This window comes from Amphiura filiformis, chromosome 13, assembly GCF_039555335.1.
Source record: "Amphiura filiformis chromosome 13, Afil_fr2py, whole genome shotgun sequence".
In the NCBI taxonomy this organism is placed as follows: domain Eukaryota; kingdom Metazoa; phylum Echinodermata; class Ophiuroidea; order Amphilepidida; family Amphiuridae; genus Amphiura; species Amphiura filiformis.
In genome coordinates, this window is record NC_092640.1 from 7,211,590 (window position 1) to 7,233,453 (window position 21,864).

General features: G+C 36.6%; 1 protein-coding gene across 1 annotated transcript; it reads left to right on the forward strand.

Annotated features, from left to right (window-relative positions):
- The first annotated feature begins 12,878 nt into the window (after window positions 1–12,878).
- On the forward strand, window positions 12,879–18,291 carry LOC140167938 (frizzled-5-like). Its single transcript, XM_072191232.1, has one exon. It carries the CDS (start codon window positions 13,074–13,076, stop codon window positions 14,745–14,747), a length of 1,674 nt encoding a protein of 557 aa, XP_072047333.1. The 5' UTR covers window positions 12,879–13,073; the 3' UTR covers window positions 14,748–18,291.
- The last annotated feature ends 3,573 nt before the right edge of the window (window positions 18,292–21,864 follow it).

A 21,864-nucleotide genomic window follows, 5' to 3' on the forward strand; every position in this document is an offset into this window, starting at 1 on the left:
TACCAAAATGCCTTGAGACCCCCCACCCAGCGCCGGGACCTACATGACATGATATTCTCCGCGAGTCCACCAGAAAATATAAAAATACAACATTTTGATAGGCCTACTATATTTGTCTGTATAAAGAGCTAGGCGTACCGGGATTTGCCGACTCAGTCCAATGTTCATTTTGAACCATTAATATTTGAGCCACGGCGCTCGGGAATGTGAAAAGCGGGGGGGGACGGTAGGAGCAACAAATTATTCAGGACGATGCGTGAGATTTTACTCATTTTCCAGCTTTTTGCGTGAGATTTATTACGTAGGCGTGAGATTATACTACCTTGGCGTGAGACCGTGAGAAAGTGACCCAATGCGTGAGACTCACGGCCAATGCGTGAGAGTTGACAGCCCTGCTTGTAGGCCTACCGCGTATGTCTACCGTGATGACAGTAGCGTAGCTGCTGGGGGGGGGGCAATTGCAAAATTGCCTATTTGGGCCCCCCCCCCTAGTGCAAGGAAAAAAGAGGGAAAGGGGGGGAGAGAAGAGGAAAAAGAGAGGAGAGGGTGAGAGGAGGGGCAGAGAGATGGGGAATCCAAACGATATGCAATACAGCTCAATAGGCCTACCATATACGATTATGATAAGCCTGGCAAAAATTGTCTATTTGGGCCCCCGCCCCAGCGGGAAATTTGGTGGATATTTGGGCCCCTCCCCATAGGGCCTACAGTCTTGCCCCTCCTGGAAAAAATCCCAGCTACGCCGCTGCGTGATGATGTTGCAAAGTTGCGGAAGTTCATTCATAAATTTCCCATTTCCACTCGACAACAACAGACCAGCACGCAGCGCGCAGTAGCTAATCCCCGAGCTAATCAGAGACATGTGCGTTTCTCTTTCAACAGAAAATAATGTGACCATGTGACTGACACGATGTACGCTTCAAATAATTATGCTCTCGGCGTCAAAAGTATGATAATGGAAAATATTTATAATGAACACTCCTTATTTAGCCACACCTTTCTCGTGTTGCCTGGTATATCAGCAAAATCCTACACTATCGCCTTCCCTTGGTAAAATCCCTGATAAAAACTCGTGATATTGAAATTGAATTTCAGCGCCAGAACTTCCGTCATTCTAGCATCATGGATGGATAGGCTATGCAGTGGCGCCGCTAGAGGGGGCAGTATTTCCCCAATATTTTTTTCTTTCTCATCCAGTTTTAGGCAAAATCCCCACAATTATGTAATTTTCCACTTTTTGCGGCAATTTCAAGTGCAATAAGTGCCCCGTCTCAAATTCACTTCCCCCCGGGCCCCATGCCCCGCGAAAACAATTCTGGTTCCGCCACTACGGGTATGGCCATAGCTAGGGGCGTCCCCCCCTGTTGCCCTTGGTTATGCTGGACGTATGAGAAATTTAGAGCTTGTTCAATTCCGCCAATTTTAGAAATTTTAAAGGTAGGCCTATATACAGTGTAGGCATGTATATAGCCTATAGAAAAACGGATCACAGTCAAATAAAATATAAAAATCGTAGGCCCAATAATTTTACTAATGGCATTTATTGAGCTGCTCACTTCTTGAAAATCCTATGGTTTAATATTGATATTATATAATTGAGCTCCTTGTCAAGCTCCTCAGTAGGCCTACACATAGGAGAGTGACTAACTGAGCTCCCGATATTTTCAGAAATGAAGGCCTGGCCTATTAAATGAATAATTAGGATTGAGGCAGCCTTTTGTTTCAGTTTACAGAACTTTTTTAATCCCCCAAAATTAGTGGGTTTTTTTAATGGGGAGTAGGCTTTTAAAACGAAATTCAAATTTGGCAATATTTTCCATTGCTTAATGAATTGATCTGCGTGAAAATGCCTAAACATGTGGCCAGAGCAGGATGACTGGTATAAAAATCTTAACTTGTGAGAAAGGACGTAGGCCTATGGGGTTGTATGAGGCTGTGGATCACGAAATGCCCCTTTAATGTGTGCTAGGTAAAGTCATTCTTCCTTTCGACCTGCCAAAATTTAATTTTATTCCCTCCCCGGCCCCGGCTTGCCAAAAATTGCTTTCTCGAAAGGCTGTGCAATCAGTACCGGTATTAGCCTACTAATTATAAGCCAAAATTTCCAAGCGACTCGCTAAAATCGCTTGCCTCCCGTCTCGGCCAGCCGAAAATCGCTTGTCCGCACCCCCTGGACTGCCAAATTTTTGTGGCCCCTCCCCTTGGCCTGCCAAAATGCCCCATCCCCTTTGCATATAGCCTATATATAGGCATATGCCAATTTTTTGGGACCCCCAATTTCCATACCCATACCCACACCTTACATGGATTTCTAAATATCTACCTGTTGCAAGCGCAGCATTGGCGCTGGATTTTAAGCTAGAAAATACCTAAATATTTTAAAATCCAAACTCGGCAACACCACTTGCCCTCGGCAACACCACTTGGCAAATACAGCCCGTCGTAACAATGTCGTACGTAAACATGTGTTTTAAAAAGAAATGAGAGTGTCACTTCTGTCCAAAAAAATTCGAATTTTGGCCTTGAGCAGCGACAATCAGAGGTAAGAAAAACACAGTATGACGCAGCTTGAAATATAGAATCACTATATCAATTTTGAAGTTTGTACTTCAAAGCACAAGCCGAAACGAGGTGAAATGGTTCGAAAAAAAAATTGATTTCGCTGCATCTTTTTATCGCGAAACTAGACAATTTGGCAGCAGCGAGTCGGAAAAATAGCAAATATCTCAATTTTCTGCTATCGAAATGAAAATTTAAATAGCACCTGCATGCAGAAGAGGGTTTATAGAAATAATGTAGGTCAGAATTTTGTCTATGAAATCTTGCACGGAATTATTATTACTGGTTACAAAACGACATACAAGTGGAGGCCATTTTACTTCAAATTCGGCCAACATTTTAAGCTTACATAAAAATCGAGACAACCAATATCAAGAATGAATATGCACATTCTTTTATTGACTTGTTTGTAATGTGCGTCGAAGTTCCCAACAAAATCGCCACTTCCAATGAGAAATTATGGCCGTGTTCCCAAAAATCTTGATGCTCCGGATATTGAAAAAATTTGAAATGTTTGAAAAGTACATTTCATTTTGAGCCAAGTGGAAAATTCAAGCATAATAATGACCCTTACACTTTCAGCTTTTAGACGTAGTTTGCGTTTTCTCTCTCCGATATTTATTTCCAGAAATAGATAAGTTTAAAGGGGGCTACGTGCATCCCATTTTGCTTCTGAAAATGGCAAAATTGTGTATAACCTTAAATCTATAGATGTCTTGTGTATCGGAGGTGCGAATTTGTGGAAACATGCTGTATGGAGAAGTATCTCAATTAACTATAGGCTTCACAGGATGTGTTTTGAGATTGTGTTTTCGGGCAAGACATGATCAATCTTTCATGAAATAATGCCTAAATGCAAGACCAGACCTAGTCGTGAGTGGAGGGGTTACGGTGGTTCATTAAGAAGGAAAATTCCACAAAAGGACATCTTTTTCGGGGAAAACGTTTAAATTAGGGACCGTTCACAAACACTTGTAGGGGGGCCTGATGCAAAAAAATTGTATCGCAAAAATTTTTCGGGCCCCCCCCTTTACAGACCTCAAAAATTGTAGGGGCCCCCTTTTTGACATGAAAATTATGGGTCAACCCCATAGAAAAGCATATAAACTCAATTTTTCCAGGAAAATTTGTGGTCATTTTTTCAGGCCCCCCCTTAGGAGGGTCAAAACAAATTCAGGCCCCCCCCCCCTGCCACACCCCTACAACTCCTATCCTGCGGCTATGAGCCTGCAAGACACTATAATTTTAAAGACGCGACTTTTGCCGTATAATTACAATATGAAATTTGAAGGTGAAAAGTATACCGAAACTCTATTTGTGTTTATGCTATTATTTGGTTATGTAATCACATTTTAAGACAAAACGATAAAACTAGACCTATTATCAAGTTTTTCCTGTATGATTTTTCCCTTCAACACATTCAAAATTAAGTATGGTGAGTTTTTAACACAATTGTGTTCCCACTATTAACACGGGTAGTGTTTGCACACGTTTGCATCATTTAAATTCTTATGGTAAAACTCAAAACTACTCAGGTGAAAGACTCACATCTTAAGGGCACTTATACTCTCGGGTAAACCCCTCAAATCTGTCAATCACTCTCCCTTATTGATTGACATGTAAAACAAGCACGCCCCCACTATTGTTATACTAATGGGCGTACTTTAAAATCATGCAAATATTGATTCAAGTTATTGTTTTCGCTAAAGACTGGCTATTTTGTTTCTTTTCAATTTTAAACGGTCCTTTAAGGGGGTACTACACCCTGCCCAATTTTGTGCCTGTTTTTGCATTTTTCTCAAAAATTATAGAGCATTGGTGACAAGTAAGATATGTATATTATAGGGGCAAGGACTACAACTGCTACACTGTAAATTTTATTTCCAGCACAGACAACAGTTGAGGAGTTACAGTCAAAAATGAGGGAAAACCAATATTTGATCAATAAATCAATAACTACTTGTCTTGAGTTGCTGAATTTTCAGTGCAGTAGCTGTAGTCCTTGCCCCTATAATATACATATCTTACTTGTCACCAATGCGCTATAATTTTTGAGAAAAACACAAAATAAGCAAAAATTTGGCTAGGGGTGTAGTACCCCCTTAAGTTGTTGGAGGAGTTGTGTTACAATGGTGTTCAATATATGGGGTGGATGGTAAAAATTGAAAGAAATGGGAAAACTGACATGTTTTAAAATGAACTTAATGACAATCATTGATTTGTTAAAGTGTCAAGTTAACAAAATGAGGTCGTAGAATACGTACGAAAAGGCTATTGACCAACTGACAAGACAAAATTGGGCATTTTGAACTATTATACATGTTACTGTATGAATATGTGACGTGTCATGTCAACAGGAGACACTTGGGCAGGATCGTAAATGGAGAAATAGCCAAAAATCTGCCGGTGGGTGATTTTTTCACAGTTTGGGTTTGTTGCGAATTTGTGATGTTATTAATGTTAAAAATATTGTCTGATAGTTTCCGACCAGAATGCAACTGGTATCTTGTATTTTATGAGACATTTTTCAAGTTAATTCCTACTCTCAACATTGTCAATAGTATTTTTAAAGGCCGATATCTCAATTTCCAATTTTATATCATTAGGCCTACTTCCGAACTCAATATCTTGGCTTAGGAATGTCCGATTTCATTGGGGAAAACGGCGTTGTGGAGCAAAATATCTCTTTATTTAAGATATGTAAAAACCTCAAAATTCATAACCTGCCCCAAAGTGTCTCCTTTTGACATGACACGTCACATATGATGAATTTGGAACCTTTTATAGTAGACCTATCCCGATTTGGTGCATATTTCCCGGTTAAGCTTTCTTGAACGGTGACTCTTATGACGTAAAAATGACAGAAAGAAGGAACTGAGAAAGAAAGACAAAAATTGGAAAGGAAGAAAAGAAAGAAACGTAGTCAAAAATATGATGTGATTATGGACAAGACTACCACAACAAAATGCAACATAGGAGCTATGAATGATAATATATGAAAGGTCATAAAACTATAATAATCATGGGCATTCCAAGAGGATCCAACGTTACATATTGGCATGATTGAAGAACAGATTTGTCAATAAACACCCAAAACTGATGGGTACCAAACATTTTGATACAGCCTGTATAGATTTATATATTCCTCTCTTCACCAGCAGCGTGCCTCTGTGGCTAAATTGGTTAGAGTGTCGTGCGTCGCCGGGGGGGTCTTCGAAAAAAAAATTACGGGGATGTGCCACGCAAACTTTCGGATGCTGACTTTCTCTATACCTACTTTTTGCTAATTTTGCCACCCATCCGTATACCAATTTTCCACAAAAACACCCAAAAAGCACCCACATTTGCCCTAATTGTGCGCTTTTGCCCAAATGCGCCCGATTGGGCGGATTGGTCTCCACTGAAAACCCACCTATCGATTTACCAAAATTGCTGAAAAGGTACCTCTGGCCCAAAACCGTGGCACATCCCCCGTATACCTTCAACCAGGTAGAACCCCCTCCGGTATAATATTCTTTGTTCCATATTCATATCTTTCAATTCAACTTTATTTCTATAATCAAACAAACTTGACAAACATCATTACAAATATGACTTTTTAAAAATACATTCATATGTGAAAGTAGTCATATGCAATACAATCATCACTTCATAATAACATGCAACAATGAAATGAAATCATGTCCAGCCACACTCATCGCCAGCTGTACCAGATGACATTCATGAATGATTATTTTCATAGCACCTACAACATCACCAGATGTTTTTCCTATTCCGACTCTCAAACATACTGAAGATATTGAAGACTCCCAGATGGTCTTCCTTCTTGTGTATGCATAGGTCATACTTCTTCCGCTGCAAAAGACACAGTCTAGTAAAACCTTATGATCCGTGTGGGCATTGTCTTTAGTCCGTATCCAGCCATCAGTTCATTTATTGCAAACCACCATAATAACTGAATAAAGTCGAACGCAGCTTCCTTGTCGTGATGTTTATATAAACCATCTGTGTTTTTCGGTCCTACGATATTCATTATGGTCATTTTTATTAAAAAATTTACCATCTGTATGACGTTTTCATGACTAGGGTGACTATTGCAGCCCCAGGCCTACTTATTCGAAAATATTGCAAAAATAGTACAAACATGCCTAGCAATTAGTGTATGCTATAGGCCCAAATGATCTCATCTTCGATAACGAAGTTCAGTAACATCCATTCTTACAAATACGGTATAGCTCAAAAGTTGACCTCTATAGTTGTGGAGTATGATTTTAGGAACACATACTCAAAGGTCATTCTATACAAATGTGCATTCCATTGAAGGTTAAAGAACTGCGTACTAACAGTTGAGATACCTTGTTGCATTATGGGAACAAAATGTTGTAAATGAGTACAGTTTGCTGAGCCTATTAATGATCTTATATATCCAATGACAGAATCCATAACCTGTATTCAACTTCCGAAAATTAACCTCATGTTGAAAGAGTATGAGTTTTTGTACCTAATACATTCAGAGGTCATTTTTGTGAATGTAGGCTGCAAAGATATTTCGGGTCAGAGAACTTTTGCCTGGCAGATGAGGTTGTTTGATGTGTACATTAGCATCTTAAGCATGCTCATCTATCAGTGCACAGTTCTTGAACCCCAATATGTTTCTACAGTCATACAATGACCTTTAAATGTATTGAGTACAAAAACTCATAATCCAAAACTTGAGGTCAAATGTTGAGATATGATTGTTACGGGGATTGTATGAACTTTCCCATGAAGGTGAGGCTAGTTTTGGCTCATGTATAGCGTTTCCTGAGGATACAATCATTCATCGCCTACTTATTTCATCACATGGGACAATGTCAACTACAAACCGTTAACAGATGTAAACACTGTTGGTGGTGAAAGTTTATTGAATAACTGGCATGTTTAAAGGTTCATAAAACTGGCATGTTTATATTCAAAGTATTACTGTGGCAGATGAACGTTGTTTGTATATACAGCCAGGAACATCCCAATGTTTTAGTAAAAGAAAATGAATGCCGATATTAAAGGTGAACCTTGTTTTATAAGATAAGAGAATTTTAAAATAGGCTCGTATTATAGGCGGTCACCCGTCTTTCGCGGTTTGTAAAAACCGAAGAATTCTTGGTTTGGTTGGTTAGTGGAAGATTTCAGTCCGTTTAAATTAGAATCTCGCTCCCCCGGCTCGCTCCATCCAGCCCTTCCCACCAAATTTTATGAACCTGCAACAATCTATAGCGATTTCGCCCCGAATGACCCCAAAATAACCTTGACCTTGTCGATCCCATCAAATTTCATGAACCTGTGACAATTTATGGCGATTTGACCCCGGATGACCCAGAATGACCCCAAAATTACCTTGACATTTTTGGTCTCGCATCAGTGGTCAATCCCACTATACCTCGCTTGTCAATCCCACTAAATTTCATTAAGATTAAGGAAATGGGCAGTAGGTACAGGTCTGAAGGCTAAAATGGGATACTCATGGACTTCAGCCGATGCACAATGCTTACAAAATATCTATGTCCACAATAATCAAACGTGAAAATATGAATCAAAACTGTCAATTAATTGTTAATGTCCTGTTTGTCAATAATAAGTTCTTATAAAACCGTATACATCAAAATCTGTCTATACGTTGCTGTAAAAATATTACATGGAGCAATCTATCGATCACTTCAACACTTTACAAATGTTTCAATCTAAAAATACGACAATAAAACAATATTTTTCTTCGTCATAAAAATGTCTAATCAATCGAACACTCTACGTCTTTCTCATATTATTAATCATTATCCTTATTGAGGTGTCAGTGCAACTGCAAATTTGGGCTATTCCAGAAAATAGGTGCACACCCCCTATAGAGGAGTAAATTTTCAATCAAAGAAATGTCCGGATTTCCAAGTTTGCTTTCTGAAAACGACTGGATTTCCAGTTGCCAATATTACTGGGAAAAGCTTGGAAATCCAATCAAATGAAGGAAAAATCACGGAAATGTTGAAAATGAGCTCTCATATTGAGGATTTCTGATTTTAAACTATTTTTTTCTGCCGGATTTTTTTGCCTTTGGGCACTTTAAAAGTCTGGATTTCCAACAGTCACGACTGGACAAAAAGTCCGGATATCCGAACTCCTCTATAGGGGGTGTGCATCTATTTTCTGGAATAGCCCAATTATAGCTGCCAGGTGTCATCTGTTAGATATTAAATAAATTGTGTACAATATAGAATGCAAAACTGTCAATTTAAGTTAAATATCTATAGGGCAGCTATTGCAAACAAGGCCATCTTGCAATAATCCTCAATATGTTGATCAATATCTGATCAAAATTGGTTTACTAAATGAAATATTTTCATTTGGTTCTTAAACTTTTAAAACAGACAATAGATCAATGAATAGGATCTAAATGATACATGAAATCAGTATTCTAATCGATCTTTGAAAGGACGATGGTCCGAATCCGTCACATGCTATTTCCATCATGGTTGAATGATCTTGACCAATCTCACTCCCTACTCGTGAAGTTTCTTCCAAATTTCCCAATATCAGAGCCAAAATGTACGTTTGAAGGCCTGCCATACTGTGTGAAGAAAAAATCAACCCACTTTAAACACATTTAGCTTTGCGGCATCCGATCTTTCAGCCCTATGTAATTTTCACATTTTCACATTATCCAGAAGACACGTGATAGGGGTGATAAAACTTTTGAAATAAACTAAGTCCAGATAGTCCTGTCGTATAAGCCCTATATGCCATGCAACCGTACTGTACTTTTTACGGGAGACAAAGGTACAGGTATGTTTTATATTTAGCATTGTAAGGTAAGGCCTACATTTATTTTGAAAGCTATTTTGGAATAAATATTATAGGCATAATATAGACGGTGTTTGCAGTCTGCGTTAAAAATATACATTCGACAATATGCCTATACCAACAAACCGTATTTGAATCGTACGTGCCAAATGTGTCAGTTTTTTAAAAGTCATCAATCATCTCATCACATACCAACACTACATAGGCCTACAATTCATGTGCCTAACTCTCGTGGGCCAATGATAACAACGTGTCATCGCCTAGTATGACGTCCCGTCATTACACCATAAATCTAGCCTAATTGGACCCCGAGGTTGAGCCCAATTTGTCCGCTTGTCATCCTTGTCACATTGCGTCAAGTTAACTCATGGATACATAATAATGTACCACGGAGTTAATGTCCGTAACCATTTACATGCGCATATGGATTGAAACACTACATGCAGAGAAATAACAAATAGATTACAACAGGGGAAGGGGTGAGGTGTATTCTTTACACTTTTTTGTTTGTTAAAAATCATTAAAACATAATCGAGTACTAAATACTAGCGTTGGTCAGTCACCCGTCAGTGGTTCTTAAAATAGCCTTATTTTTGTTTTCAGAGCGGATGGGACGTGGATAAATGCTGCATGCATTGCGTTAATGGATGATCATGATGATGCTACCAGACCCCAACAGAGATTCAACATGTCCAATAATCCAACCAGAAAACTATGAATTATAGAAACCCACTCATTCGCTTCATCGCCCATGAAAACATTGTTTGTCTTCAAGGCGCCTTGAAAAGAATAGGAGTAAGATCTTCTAACGATGACCATTCTTAAATATGTCATATTTGTATGCAAGAGATTTGATATGAATAAATGATGATAGGGAGGTCACATCCTTAATCGTTCTCTAAAATATGTCGATTGGGCTCTAATATATTTCGATGAATTATTAAATGATGCATGATTTTTTAACACTTTATTATGCCCTTGGTACAATTTAGACCTATATTTAGATAAAAGTGTGGGTTTAGATATTTTCAGCATCTTTTGAGACATTTGTGAAATCATATATTAGTGTCTGTACAAATATTTAAGGTCAAGCCTTCTCAGCACATTCTTCTTATGTCAGATGGGTTTAAAAACTTTAAGCTAAAGGGCTAAAAACAGTCTATGAAAAACTACAGGTATGTGTGTATCTAGTAATATCAACTCTGTAGGCATCTGGTTGGTTTTTATTCCTTGTTGCATGAACTAAGTCAACAAAATATATTAAGATTTATTAGAATATGAGGTTATCTCATTGACAGGTACCGTGCAGGATATGAGATTATCATAAGAAATATCTCGTAATTATGTGAGAGTATAATATAGTGCATCGCATGCAAGAAATAACGACTTTGGATTTAAAAAATATGAAGTAACAAAAACAATTTATATAAATATTGCTAAAGGTCGATAACAAACAAGTTCCCTTTAATGCACTATATACCTGTAATTCAAGCAGTGTCATGTTAAATGACAACATTTATGGAAGACTAAACTAAGCTATGTACTTGAGTTAACATTGAACTTGTCTAGAAGTCAAAGAAGACAAACTCTGCATGACATTTATCCTTTAACGACGGAATCCCTACTAAGATACCACTGTGTATTTTATATGTCCATCTAACATGTCTAACTTGATTATAACGTCTCGACTCGGCGGGTTAATATGGTAGCCCGTTGCTTTTCCGGTATCGAATGACCCCGAGGTATATTTTGTTTGACAAATTAAGGCTTTAGAAAGTTTAGGGTATAGAACTCTTCCAAGTCTGTGCTGTGGTCTGATCTGTGACACCGCCGCTGGTCACCGTGGTTTCACTTTCGTCCGTTCATTCCTGGACAGAGTCTGCGACAAAGACTATGTCCTATTTCCTTTAGAAATCTTCCGAACATGGTTCCAACAATTCACCAATTTGTCAGCCAGTTTCTATTAAATTTAGAAAATTGGAAACGGCTTGAGGACAAACGGCGTGATCAGAGGCAATATGATGATCAGATGTATTATACGTTTTTGGGTCGTGGTTAATAGTTTATTTAAGAAATATTCGATGTGTTGTAGGCCCTACTTAGGAAACAGGTTCCAATTACTGGTTATGTATTAATTTTTAATTTTCAAATCATTTCAAATAACATATTTGCCAGGAGGCTGCGCGGATCAACAGGATAGCGTTTTGGTTTATAGAAAAACGGGTTTGTGATAATAATTACGAGATACAAAAGGGTATCATTTCAAGGTTTACAACTTTAAAACTACAAGTACTAATTACTTAAAAGGTTTTCTTTTGATCAAAAAACAGCTCGAGGGAACACCATTGATCTGGCAGATAGTGACGGACATTTTGGTTGTGGCAATAACCTGAAAATTGACATAATATTATTCAAGGTTTTGCACTTGAAAGTTAGTTGTGTGAAAAGAGGTAAAAAGTATGCTTATTTTTTAACAAGGGGTACAGGAACAAATAATGTCCCTAAATAAATACTTATTCAATGTTATAAGAGAGACAAGCAACGTCTTTCAAGAGTTTGATCGAGCCATTTCAGTTTTTCAAGGAGCACTACACTTGAAAACAAAAGATAAACCCCAGAAGGGGTTTGCGGAGTACTCTAACATAAACCTAACCCAAACCCAAACATTACAATAGTCACACATATATTCACTATAATGTCAGAGTTGCTGGTATTTTCACACAGAAGTACGGCTGTTAATGCAAAATAGCAGGTTTTTTTTTCAAGTTGGGATAAAACAGATATTGAAGGCGTTCCATTTGATATTGTAAATTTAAGGCACTCCAAGTCGCATAAAAATAGCGATTTGCGCTTTCTGTGTCGTCAACACCTTCAAAAAATGAACTTGCATCTCACTTTTGAGCGGCATAAACTCAGCTTGGCTGCAATTAATGTGATATATTTTTTGCTGAAAAATAAAAGCCCAATTGTATGGTTAAGGTGAATTGTGGCAACAATACTATTACCCGCCATGGTGCGCATGACATGAGTGACGTCACGCCCCGCCATATCCCCTAATTGAGAGATCGATTACTTGATTGACAGTTTACTCGAGTTGTCAATAGGCGCATAATGAGTTGACAAGTAATTGACAGCCCATAGGCTTTTAACCGCGAGAGGGTTGGCACTCTGCACTGTCTGTCTGTCACACGTTTTAACACATAAACGAGGCCAACTGGTGAAATCCCAACATTTCGAATTTTGCCTCTGGCCTGATAAGATCGCTAAAACATACAAATCGCGCTGTCAGAAGACGTACATTTCCAGTTACAAGATACATGGCAACCAGTATACATGGTATAGTGGTGAAAGTTATAACTCACAATCGACTCTACTAATCTATATCTTCTCGAGTGTTAAATGGGGCTTTTACCTACATGCTATTCATGCTAATTGCCGATTTGTGCATGGTGGAATTATATTGTGTCACTCTTTTTTTTTTTTTTTTAGGTCGTCGAGTGCGTGTGTTTTGCCGTAAGGAAACTTTAAACAGGAACTTTTCACTAACGCTTTCTTCGCGGTAGCCAGCTAGCTGTTATGGTAGCACTGAATTGAACTGTGTTTGAGTAAGGGACGGCTGTTATTTGGACATCTTTTCGAGAGAACACACAAAGGAGACCAAAGTAAGCAAAAACATTTTAGCGTGCATGTATGCATTCTTGGTATATACTTGGTGTGGTGGTGAAGTGAGCATCATGGCTCCCACTAAGCGCCTGGAGATACTGCTTGGACTAATTTTCTTATCTTGTATCGGACTGTGCAATGGTATTCGTGATGTAAAATGTGAACCTATTACTATTCCTATGTGCCGTGATATTGGCTATAACATGACATATATGCCGAACCAATTTAACCATGACTCTCAAGAAGAAGCCGGACTCGAAGTGCATCAATTTTGGCCTCTAGTTGAAATTCAGTGTTCGGCAGACTTGAAGTTTTTCCTCTGCAGTATGTATACGCCAATTTGTGTGACCAACTATAATAAACCTTTACCAGCATGTCGTTCTGTTTGTGAGAGAGCGAAATCTGGATGTGCTCCATTGATGAGACAGTATGGGTTTGCATGGCCCGAAAGAATGAAATGCGAAGATCTTCCTGAATTTGGACGTTCCGATCAACTATGCATGGATTTTAATACCAGTGAAAGTAAGACTCCAAAACCGACAATACCAGCTCTTACAAAACCCTCCAACCAGGATCATTCTCACAACAACGCACCAACTTGTTCATGTGAATGCAACGCACCTTTTCTGAAAGTACCTGAATCTCATCCATACCACAATCGTGTTACAACTGGCAATGTATCAAACTGTGCTGTCGCATGTTCTGGTGCATTCTTTAGCGAAGATGAGCGTACCTTTGCATCTTTTTGGATTGGACTCTGGTCAATTTTATGCTTCGTATCAACACTAATGACTGTCATGACTTTCCTTATTGATATGGAACGCTTTAAATATCCAGAGAGACCTATAATATTTCTGAGTGGATGCTACATGCTTGTGTCGTTAGGGTACATCATTAGACTTATTGTCGGACCAGAAGCAGTATCCTGCAACGGAGATTACATACGATATGAAAGTACTGGTCCTGCTGTTTGTACCTCCGTATTTCTCCTGGTTTACTTCTTCGGAATGGCCTCTTCAATCTGGTGGGTAATTCTCTCGCTCACGTGGTTCCTGGCTGCAGGCATGAAGTGGGGAAGTGAAGCCATTGCAAGTTACTCTCAATTCTTTCATCTCGCGGCGTGGCTCATCCCAAGTATCAAAAGTATTGCTGTGTTGGCACTTAGCTCGGTAGATGGAGATCCTGTGTCGGGTATCTGCTATGTAGGTAATCAGAACTTAGAGACATTACGTGGATTCGTACTCGCGCCCTTGTTTGTGTACTTAATGTTTGGAGCTACGTTTCTATTAGCTGGTTTCGTGTCATTATTTCGCATAAGGAATGTTATAAAACAAGGTGGAAGCAAAACAGACAAACTTGAAAAACTCATGATTCGAATCGGTGTATTCACAGTACTTTACACAGTTCCAGCCACCATTGTAATCGGATGTTATTTTTATGAACAGTACTCGCGTGAGAGTTGGGAAAGAATGCCAAACTGTTCGTCGTCATGTAAAAGCGCTGCAGTTCAAAAACCAGACTTTTCGGTATTTATGTTAAAATATTTCATGTGCCTTGTCGTTGGTATTACATCTGGCGTATGGATTTGGAGTGGTAAAACATTAGACTCTTGGAAAAGATTCACAAATCGTATTTTACGTAGAACTGAACATACTGTTATTAATCATAAGCCTATACCTCCAATTACTCACGTGTAATATACTATGCATGTTCTGATGTTGATCAATTTTGCTTTTTTATAAGTTATGAATTTTTCTTTTACTTGTAAAATGAAACATGACAAGTGTATCTTCCAGAAAACGCGAAACTGAAAAGTTGTGTTTATATTTCTGCATTATTGCAGATGTCGCCTATGGGCCTATGGCCTTATCCTGACTTGTGTTAAAATAGTGCTAAAAATTATACACCATATGCATATCTTTGCATTTCATGATTTCTGAAAGATACGTTTGTTTCGCAATATATTAAATTATGCAAAATTTTGAGAGAAAAATTCCAAACTTGACATATTATAAGCAATGAACTGGTCAACGCCATATTAAGTTTTATAATGTGTGTATTTTAGGGCAACAAGAGTCCTGCATGAACAAGCCGTGTGGCCCGCCATTAGGGTCCTACTCATTATGCTATTTATACAATGCCGAAGGGCTTTTCTTTTGAATATTTGTACTTCAAACATGTTAACCTTCTACGTGGGCTTATTGACTGGAAAAATGTTTGTAAATTTGCCAAAAAATCTTATAAATTCATAATAAAAAGGCATCAACTTAATAATTGTATTGCTACATAACTTTTCAGAATGTTAGTGAAATTGTTCTTTGAAATTAAAAACTTTATTAAGTAAGTTAAAGAAATATTCAACATGTTTATTCTTTTCAAGAATATCTTACACGCGTGTTTATGTTTTCATGGTTTTAGAGGCTTTTTGTGTGTAAAATTCAAACTTGACAAGAAATATGTGACGTCTTAATATTATTTAATTAAAGCAGGAACACTGTAAGTTTGCATATGTAAATTTAACAACTGCCGAATTTTCATTACAAAATTTTAATTTTGAAAATTGAAAAATATTTCATTGATTTTTTGGTCAACCACTTGCGCACTTTCACTGTGCACCATTTGCACAGCCTTCTGCAAGTTAAACATATTACATCATATGCAAATTTGCATTAGGCCTGCCGAGTTTAGCACTGTGGCTTTACTAATGAGTATACAGGGGAGTTAGAAAAGCAAAGATTCTGGGTTCTTTTGTGCGCCATGTAATATTATCGCGGAAGGGTAAACTTCTTAAATACATGGCACTAATGGGTGTCGTATAGTATTTAGCAAGCAAAACACTTGTTTTCGTATAGCTCAATGTATGGTGGGTAACCCACTGTAATGCCAAAGTTGACTGAGTGTCTTGTTATTCAACGCTACTGTTTGGTTTACCCTGTTTGTGTTTACTATGCCAAGCAAATTTTTTGAATCAAAAGTTTTTTAACATCCCAAAGGCTACTATATACACACGTTGCTTGCTGGGAGAATCCAAACAAGTTTTCTCTAGTCCATGCAGTGTATTAGGTGAACAAATTTATTTGGCTAAAAAAACGCAACGACTCGCCAGCACCATGATTTTAATTGCACAATATCTATCAAAGATGGCACAAACTTTCCCAAAAATAACCGCCATGCAGAGAATCACCCTGAAACTGATAATTATATTAGTCACTTTGACTATATTGGTTGATGGTGTTTGGTTCAATGCAAATGGGTTGTTGTCAAGTTTGATGTTATTGTGTACATTAAAAACATGTTGATAATAATACTTGGACAACATGTATGTATTAAAAAGCGTCGTAAGTTTATTATTCACGGAAATCTTTCTGTACATTAATAATGGTAATCATATCAAGTTGGTGTCGAAACTAAACAAGACAAGCATTTAAACTAACTGGGTTGATTTATATTAACTTATTTAATTAATGACAATGAAGCAGAGTTAGAAGCAGGGTCTATGCATTTCAAGTGATACAACCAGTGTAAAATTATTAGAAGTAAAATGTTTATAATGTTCGGGGATTCCTTTAAGTTACTAACATCATAGTATATTTCTCACTACTCCGTCATAATTTCGTGTCAACGAAACACATCAATACAACAGCAAATATGATAAAGAGGATGCTGATGATAAAAGCCTTATTATTCCCGTTATTACACAAATAGCACGAATTATCTCGCTTATGCTGCTGTGTTCTATTGTCAAACTGTCTCCTATAGCCAGAGGTATTAGTCCAGTTAAAAACTCTGTATTGGAAATCGAACTTTTTCCACGACAAATTTTCAAAGAGTATATTGACTTGTGAGTTGGATTCATATTTACTAAGCGGGGTGCATGCTTTTGAAAATGTCATATGAAAAATATAATGCAAAATATAATAGCTTATAATAAGTATAAAATCTGTTTTCTTGGATGTTGCTTCAGCGACGGGGAGGAAAATTTAGTCATGGGCGATATCTTCAAATTAATTTTGTCGAGAAGATTTTTCTTAAGTCTGACACTCTTGTTCCATGCCTTGAAAGAAACTGAAAAGACACCTTTTCGATGTCTAAAGAAATATGTTGGTTAACAAGCATTTTTGCTTTGACCATGTTTATTCTATTTAATTGATAAAATTTTATTGTATATTTAAATGTGGTATTTGAAAAATACGAACTGTTTTGTGTTATTAATGTTTGTGTTATTTGTTGATGTACATAATTCTTTGCATATACTTTGGTTTTATCGGATACTCTTAAAGAGAATTTTATGTATACAAAAATATTTGAAAAGTGAATTTTGTCTGAATTATCAGATCATATTTTAAGAGGGATTTTTAAATACCCTTATAATATGCATGTGTAAGAATCAAAGCTTACTCTTGAAAGTTGCAGTACTGTGGTTACACAAGATATACCTATTATCATGATTATAATCTTTTCCATGATTTTGATTTTCAAGTTCATGCTCACTGCATATTGTAACTTAATAATAATACAAAAATTATCAGTTTTCTAGTCATAAATGTTCAGGATTGTGACAATAAAAATCAGTTATTTTGCTTTCTTTATCCATTGTCAAGTGACTGTGAGAAACAAAACATCAAAATATTGTTCAAACTCTTTTATGTATGAAGAAAGTTGTTCTATAATTTGCGTCCTGAAAGTTTACATAAATAATAATCTTGATTATGGTATTCAATGTTATCAATCATAACAATATCATCAAGTAATAAATTTGACAAAATATTAAAATTGAATAAACAAGTTATTGTCAAGTTGAACGTTTCAATTTAGTGTTTTGAAAATGTCCAAAATGCATATCAAGTTAATAAAATCTTGTTTTTTAATTTGTTAATTCCTTTCCCGGAAAAATAGTTCCTTATACTGGAAGCTATATTCATTATCAACATCCTTTTATTGTTTTAGTTGGTTAATGAGTCAGTTTTAATAATAATTAATCAATTACCAAATTTTAATTAGTACTTGGTCTTGAACATAATTTGTTACGACTTGAACCATGTGAGGAAAAGTATTATTATTATTGCTATATATCATGAAAGATCTGCTCTGTTTATAATTACTCATAACATTATTTTCTGTAAATTATGAAGTTGTAAATGCATATAATATGGACACAATGAATTATTGTATACATTTTGAAAAGAGGCTGTCATGAATTAAAAAATAATTATATAATTGCTTACCAGCAATTCAACATGACTATTGTTGTATGTGTGTCTTCTTTATTGTTTTGTTTTTGGGTTATTCCAGTTAAAATCCATACACCCCTTATGGAAGATATTACCTTAATCTCCCAAACAGGGAGTGTGAATTTCAAATGGGGTTACCTGAATACGCCATTCGAAATTATGGAGATTAAGGTCATATCTTCCATAAGGGGTGTATGGATTTTAACAGGAATAGCACATCTCCGTTTACTAGAATTCAAACATGCTCATCTCTACCCAGTTCTGTAAAGGAAGGTGAAACGATATACCGTAAAACCCCGTCTACAAGCATAGTGTTTTTGTTGAAAGTTAAATTAATACGATACATACGTAAATATGCCAATACAATAGATTGGTATTCTTGTTTGTATGTGCTTGAATCAGTAGTTTATTTGCTCTAATTCCATAATGGCGCCTGGATTAATTTAGCTTTTATCAGAAGCACTATATATGCTTGTATAGACGAGGTTTTACGGTATTTGGAAAATCAACTTCTTTAAAATTTACCTATAACACAAAATGTCGCCCTCTCAAGCATTCATCCAAAAAGAACACGTAGGCCTATTTCTTGTAAATGTGACTAATAATCCTTTATGGAATTTTACTGCCATTTATACAGCATTATATTGGTAGTCTACAGTGGTTTTATTGATGATAATTATCATGATCACGTATTATTATGCATGTTGATATATCAAATGAAGGACCATATTTTGCCTTTTAACATATTGAAATTAGGAGTTCCAAATCGGTGCATTTCAGAAAATATCATCAAAAAAACTGTCGTTTCCTGAGTCTCAAACGTACAGTCGAGACTAATTCGACAGTTTTTTTGATGGTATCTTCGGTGAGAAAAATATGAGCTTTCTCCTGATACCAACATCTGCATTTTGATATGGTAAAGTTGGGGATGAGGCTGTCAATCGGGTCACCCACCTTTAAGTTAAACCCACATGATAATGACCTTTGAGTATAAAACTCATAGGCCTACCCTACAATTTGATTCAACTTTACTTGTGAGCTATGCTTGTTTAATGGAAGTTATTGAACTTTGCCATCGTAGATGATGTTATTATTTTAGGTCAAATCTTCATGTTCTTAGGGAGATCACAAACGTAACCATGGTAACATTGAACCCTGCACATATCATAAAATAAACACGTTTTTCACAACGATTATCAACACACCAACATGTTAAAGAGGAAGTCCCGCCAGAGCAGTTCTTCTGGGGTGAACCAAACCTGCCTGGTTATCAAATTAATCAGTGACAAGGTTATCTCTGAATTTGACAGGTGCTATTAAATTGATAACATAAAGACATCAATTAGCACCTTAATTCAGAGATATCGTTGTCACTGGTTAATTTGATAACCAGGCAGGTTTGATTCACCCCAGAAGAACTGCTCTGGCAGGGCTAAGTGCTGATAAGCATGTTGGGAGTGTTAATAATAATTATTGTTATGAAAAATACCGCTGTAATATAAACGCGTTGTATATAGGCCTAGTGTTAATCGTAAGCAACTACACTTTTACACGTCAAGTACGAAAATAAACGCGTTTAGTGGTCAAAAATGCTATCCAGGATATTTTTTTTATGTACAGAGAATGAGGTGTATGGATTTCATCTGGAATAGCCCAATACTTCATTAACGTCTCAGTGTTTATAGCGAATTATATATCTATTAAGTTAAAACTTAGTCATTTCATAATTGAAAGTTCTAACATTAGAACACAATGATGACATCTACTGATTACACAGTCTTGTCGGTTGACATAACATGACAAGTTGGTTAATGAAAATATCTCTTCTTATTACATAACAAGAATGGTAAACATGTTAAATGGTGCATACCGTTACTACACAAATGGCCGGCATAGTCATGTCAACCAGCCGACTGCCATCATCTCACGCATCTTCTGTCAATCCTACATCCGCTAGCCATAAGGTTTGATAATTATAGTTTTTACCAGGGAACCCAGCAAACATAAAATGTTTTCAACATTATTCGTAAAACTTGGTTAGAAAATTTGGCATAACACGTTTAAATGTCGGGTTATATAAAAGATATGAGGGTATAAAACGTTTACATAACATTCAAAAACATTTTTTTTGAAAATATACTACAAAACATAATTTTATAAAAAATATTTTACAATAACATTTTGACAACATTTTAAAAATGTAATTCTTGCTTTGTGTTTTCATTCAAAATGTTTTAAAACGTTTTCATGATCTTTATAAAACCCGACATTTAATGTTATTAAAACGTTTTTATAAAACCAAAACCCTAAATATAATATGTTTAAAACGTTTAAAAACGTTAAATGTTTTTTTATTTTTTTTATCTCGAATTGGTATTTCATCAACAGATTCATGTATGGAAGGTGAACTAAGTATAGTTAAAAAAATTCTAGTATTTTATCCATAATCATGCAGGGTTTAACCCTAAACCTTACTCTAGTGTACAAGAGTAAATCAAAAGAGTGAATATTCATGTACTCCAAAAAAAGTGAAAACCATTCCAAAGGAGTGAACTCTTTAAGGAGCTAGATAAAGAATCACTCCACTGAAAAGAATTGTCCCGTGTATTTTTGGAGTGAAGTTCACTCTTTTGGAGTGAGATATCATTCTTTTTTTTTACCATGTTCAAACACATTTCTCTTGCATTTGATCATCTTCTACTCTTCCCTAGAAAAATCATTATAGTACCAAATCTACACACCATGGAATTCACCATCACGTCCAAGCTCACATTGGGCGCCCCATTCCTTTTTTAAAGGAATTTTTATTTTTACCATGTTTACTCCAAAAGAGTGAAATGTCCACTCTCTAGGGTACGATAAGGGTCAACTTTCTTTGGTGTCGTCCTTTATGGCATCTTGAAGATCGAAACAGAGGTCATGTGTTCGATTCCAGGAACTGCCTCTGTAGAAATTAGTTTAGGAAAACTATACCGAGAAATTGGTTACGGAGTTGAAACGACGTTTACTTATCAAGTAGGAACTACATGAAACCCTTACCAGGTAACCTACCCTGGAAATTCCGAGAATAGTTCTAAAATATTCCTCTGGTCATAAGGTTTCAGAACATATGATATAGTTTGACCTACATACGACTTTTAAGTTAAAACAGTCTGGAATTATTGGCGAAAAGATGGAAGGTCAACATTTTGGCTTCACATGGGTAAAAATCAGAGCAAAATGTTCGACTTGTTATATCAATTTAATAAGGAATAGTTTACAACACCTACGATGTTTTGGTAACACAGCGGAATGGGTCAATACCCATTTTGTGCTATAATACTGATTGTGACCTGTTTTGTTATGTTTCCTATAGTAACATGCTCAAATAAAGTTCTAAACCGAAATCGCAATAGAGTAGCTGCAGGACTTTCAGACAACTTTGACCATAATGATAATAGAGCCCCTCATAGACATGATGGGCAAACACACCTCACACCATGTGCATTTGTACAAACTAATGTACCAGGACAACAACCCACCTACAGGTTAACAAAAGAACAACCTTAATGTAAGAGTAAATAGCACACATTCTGGAGGTTGG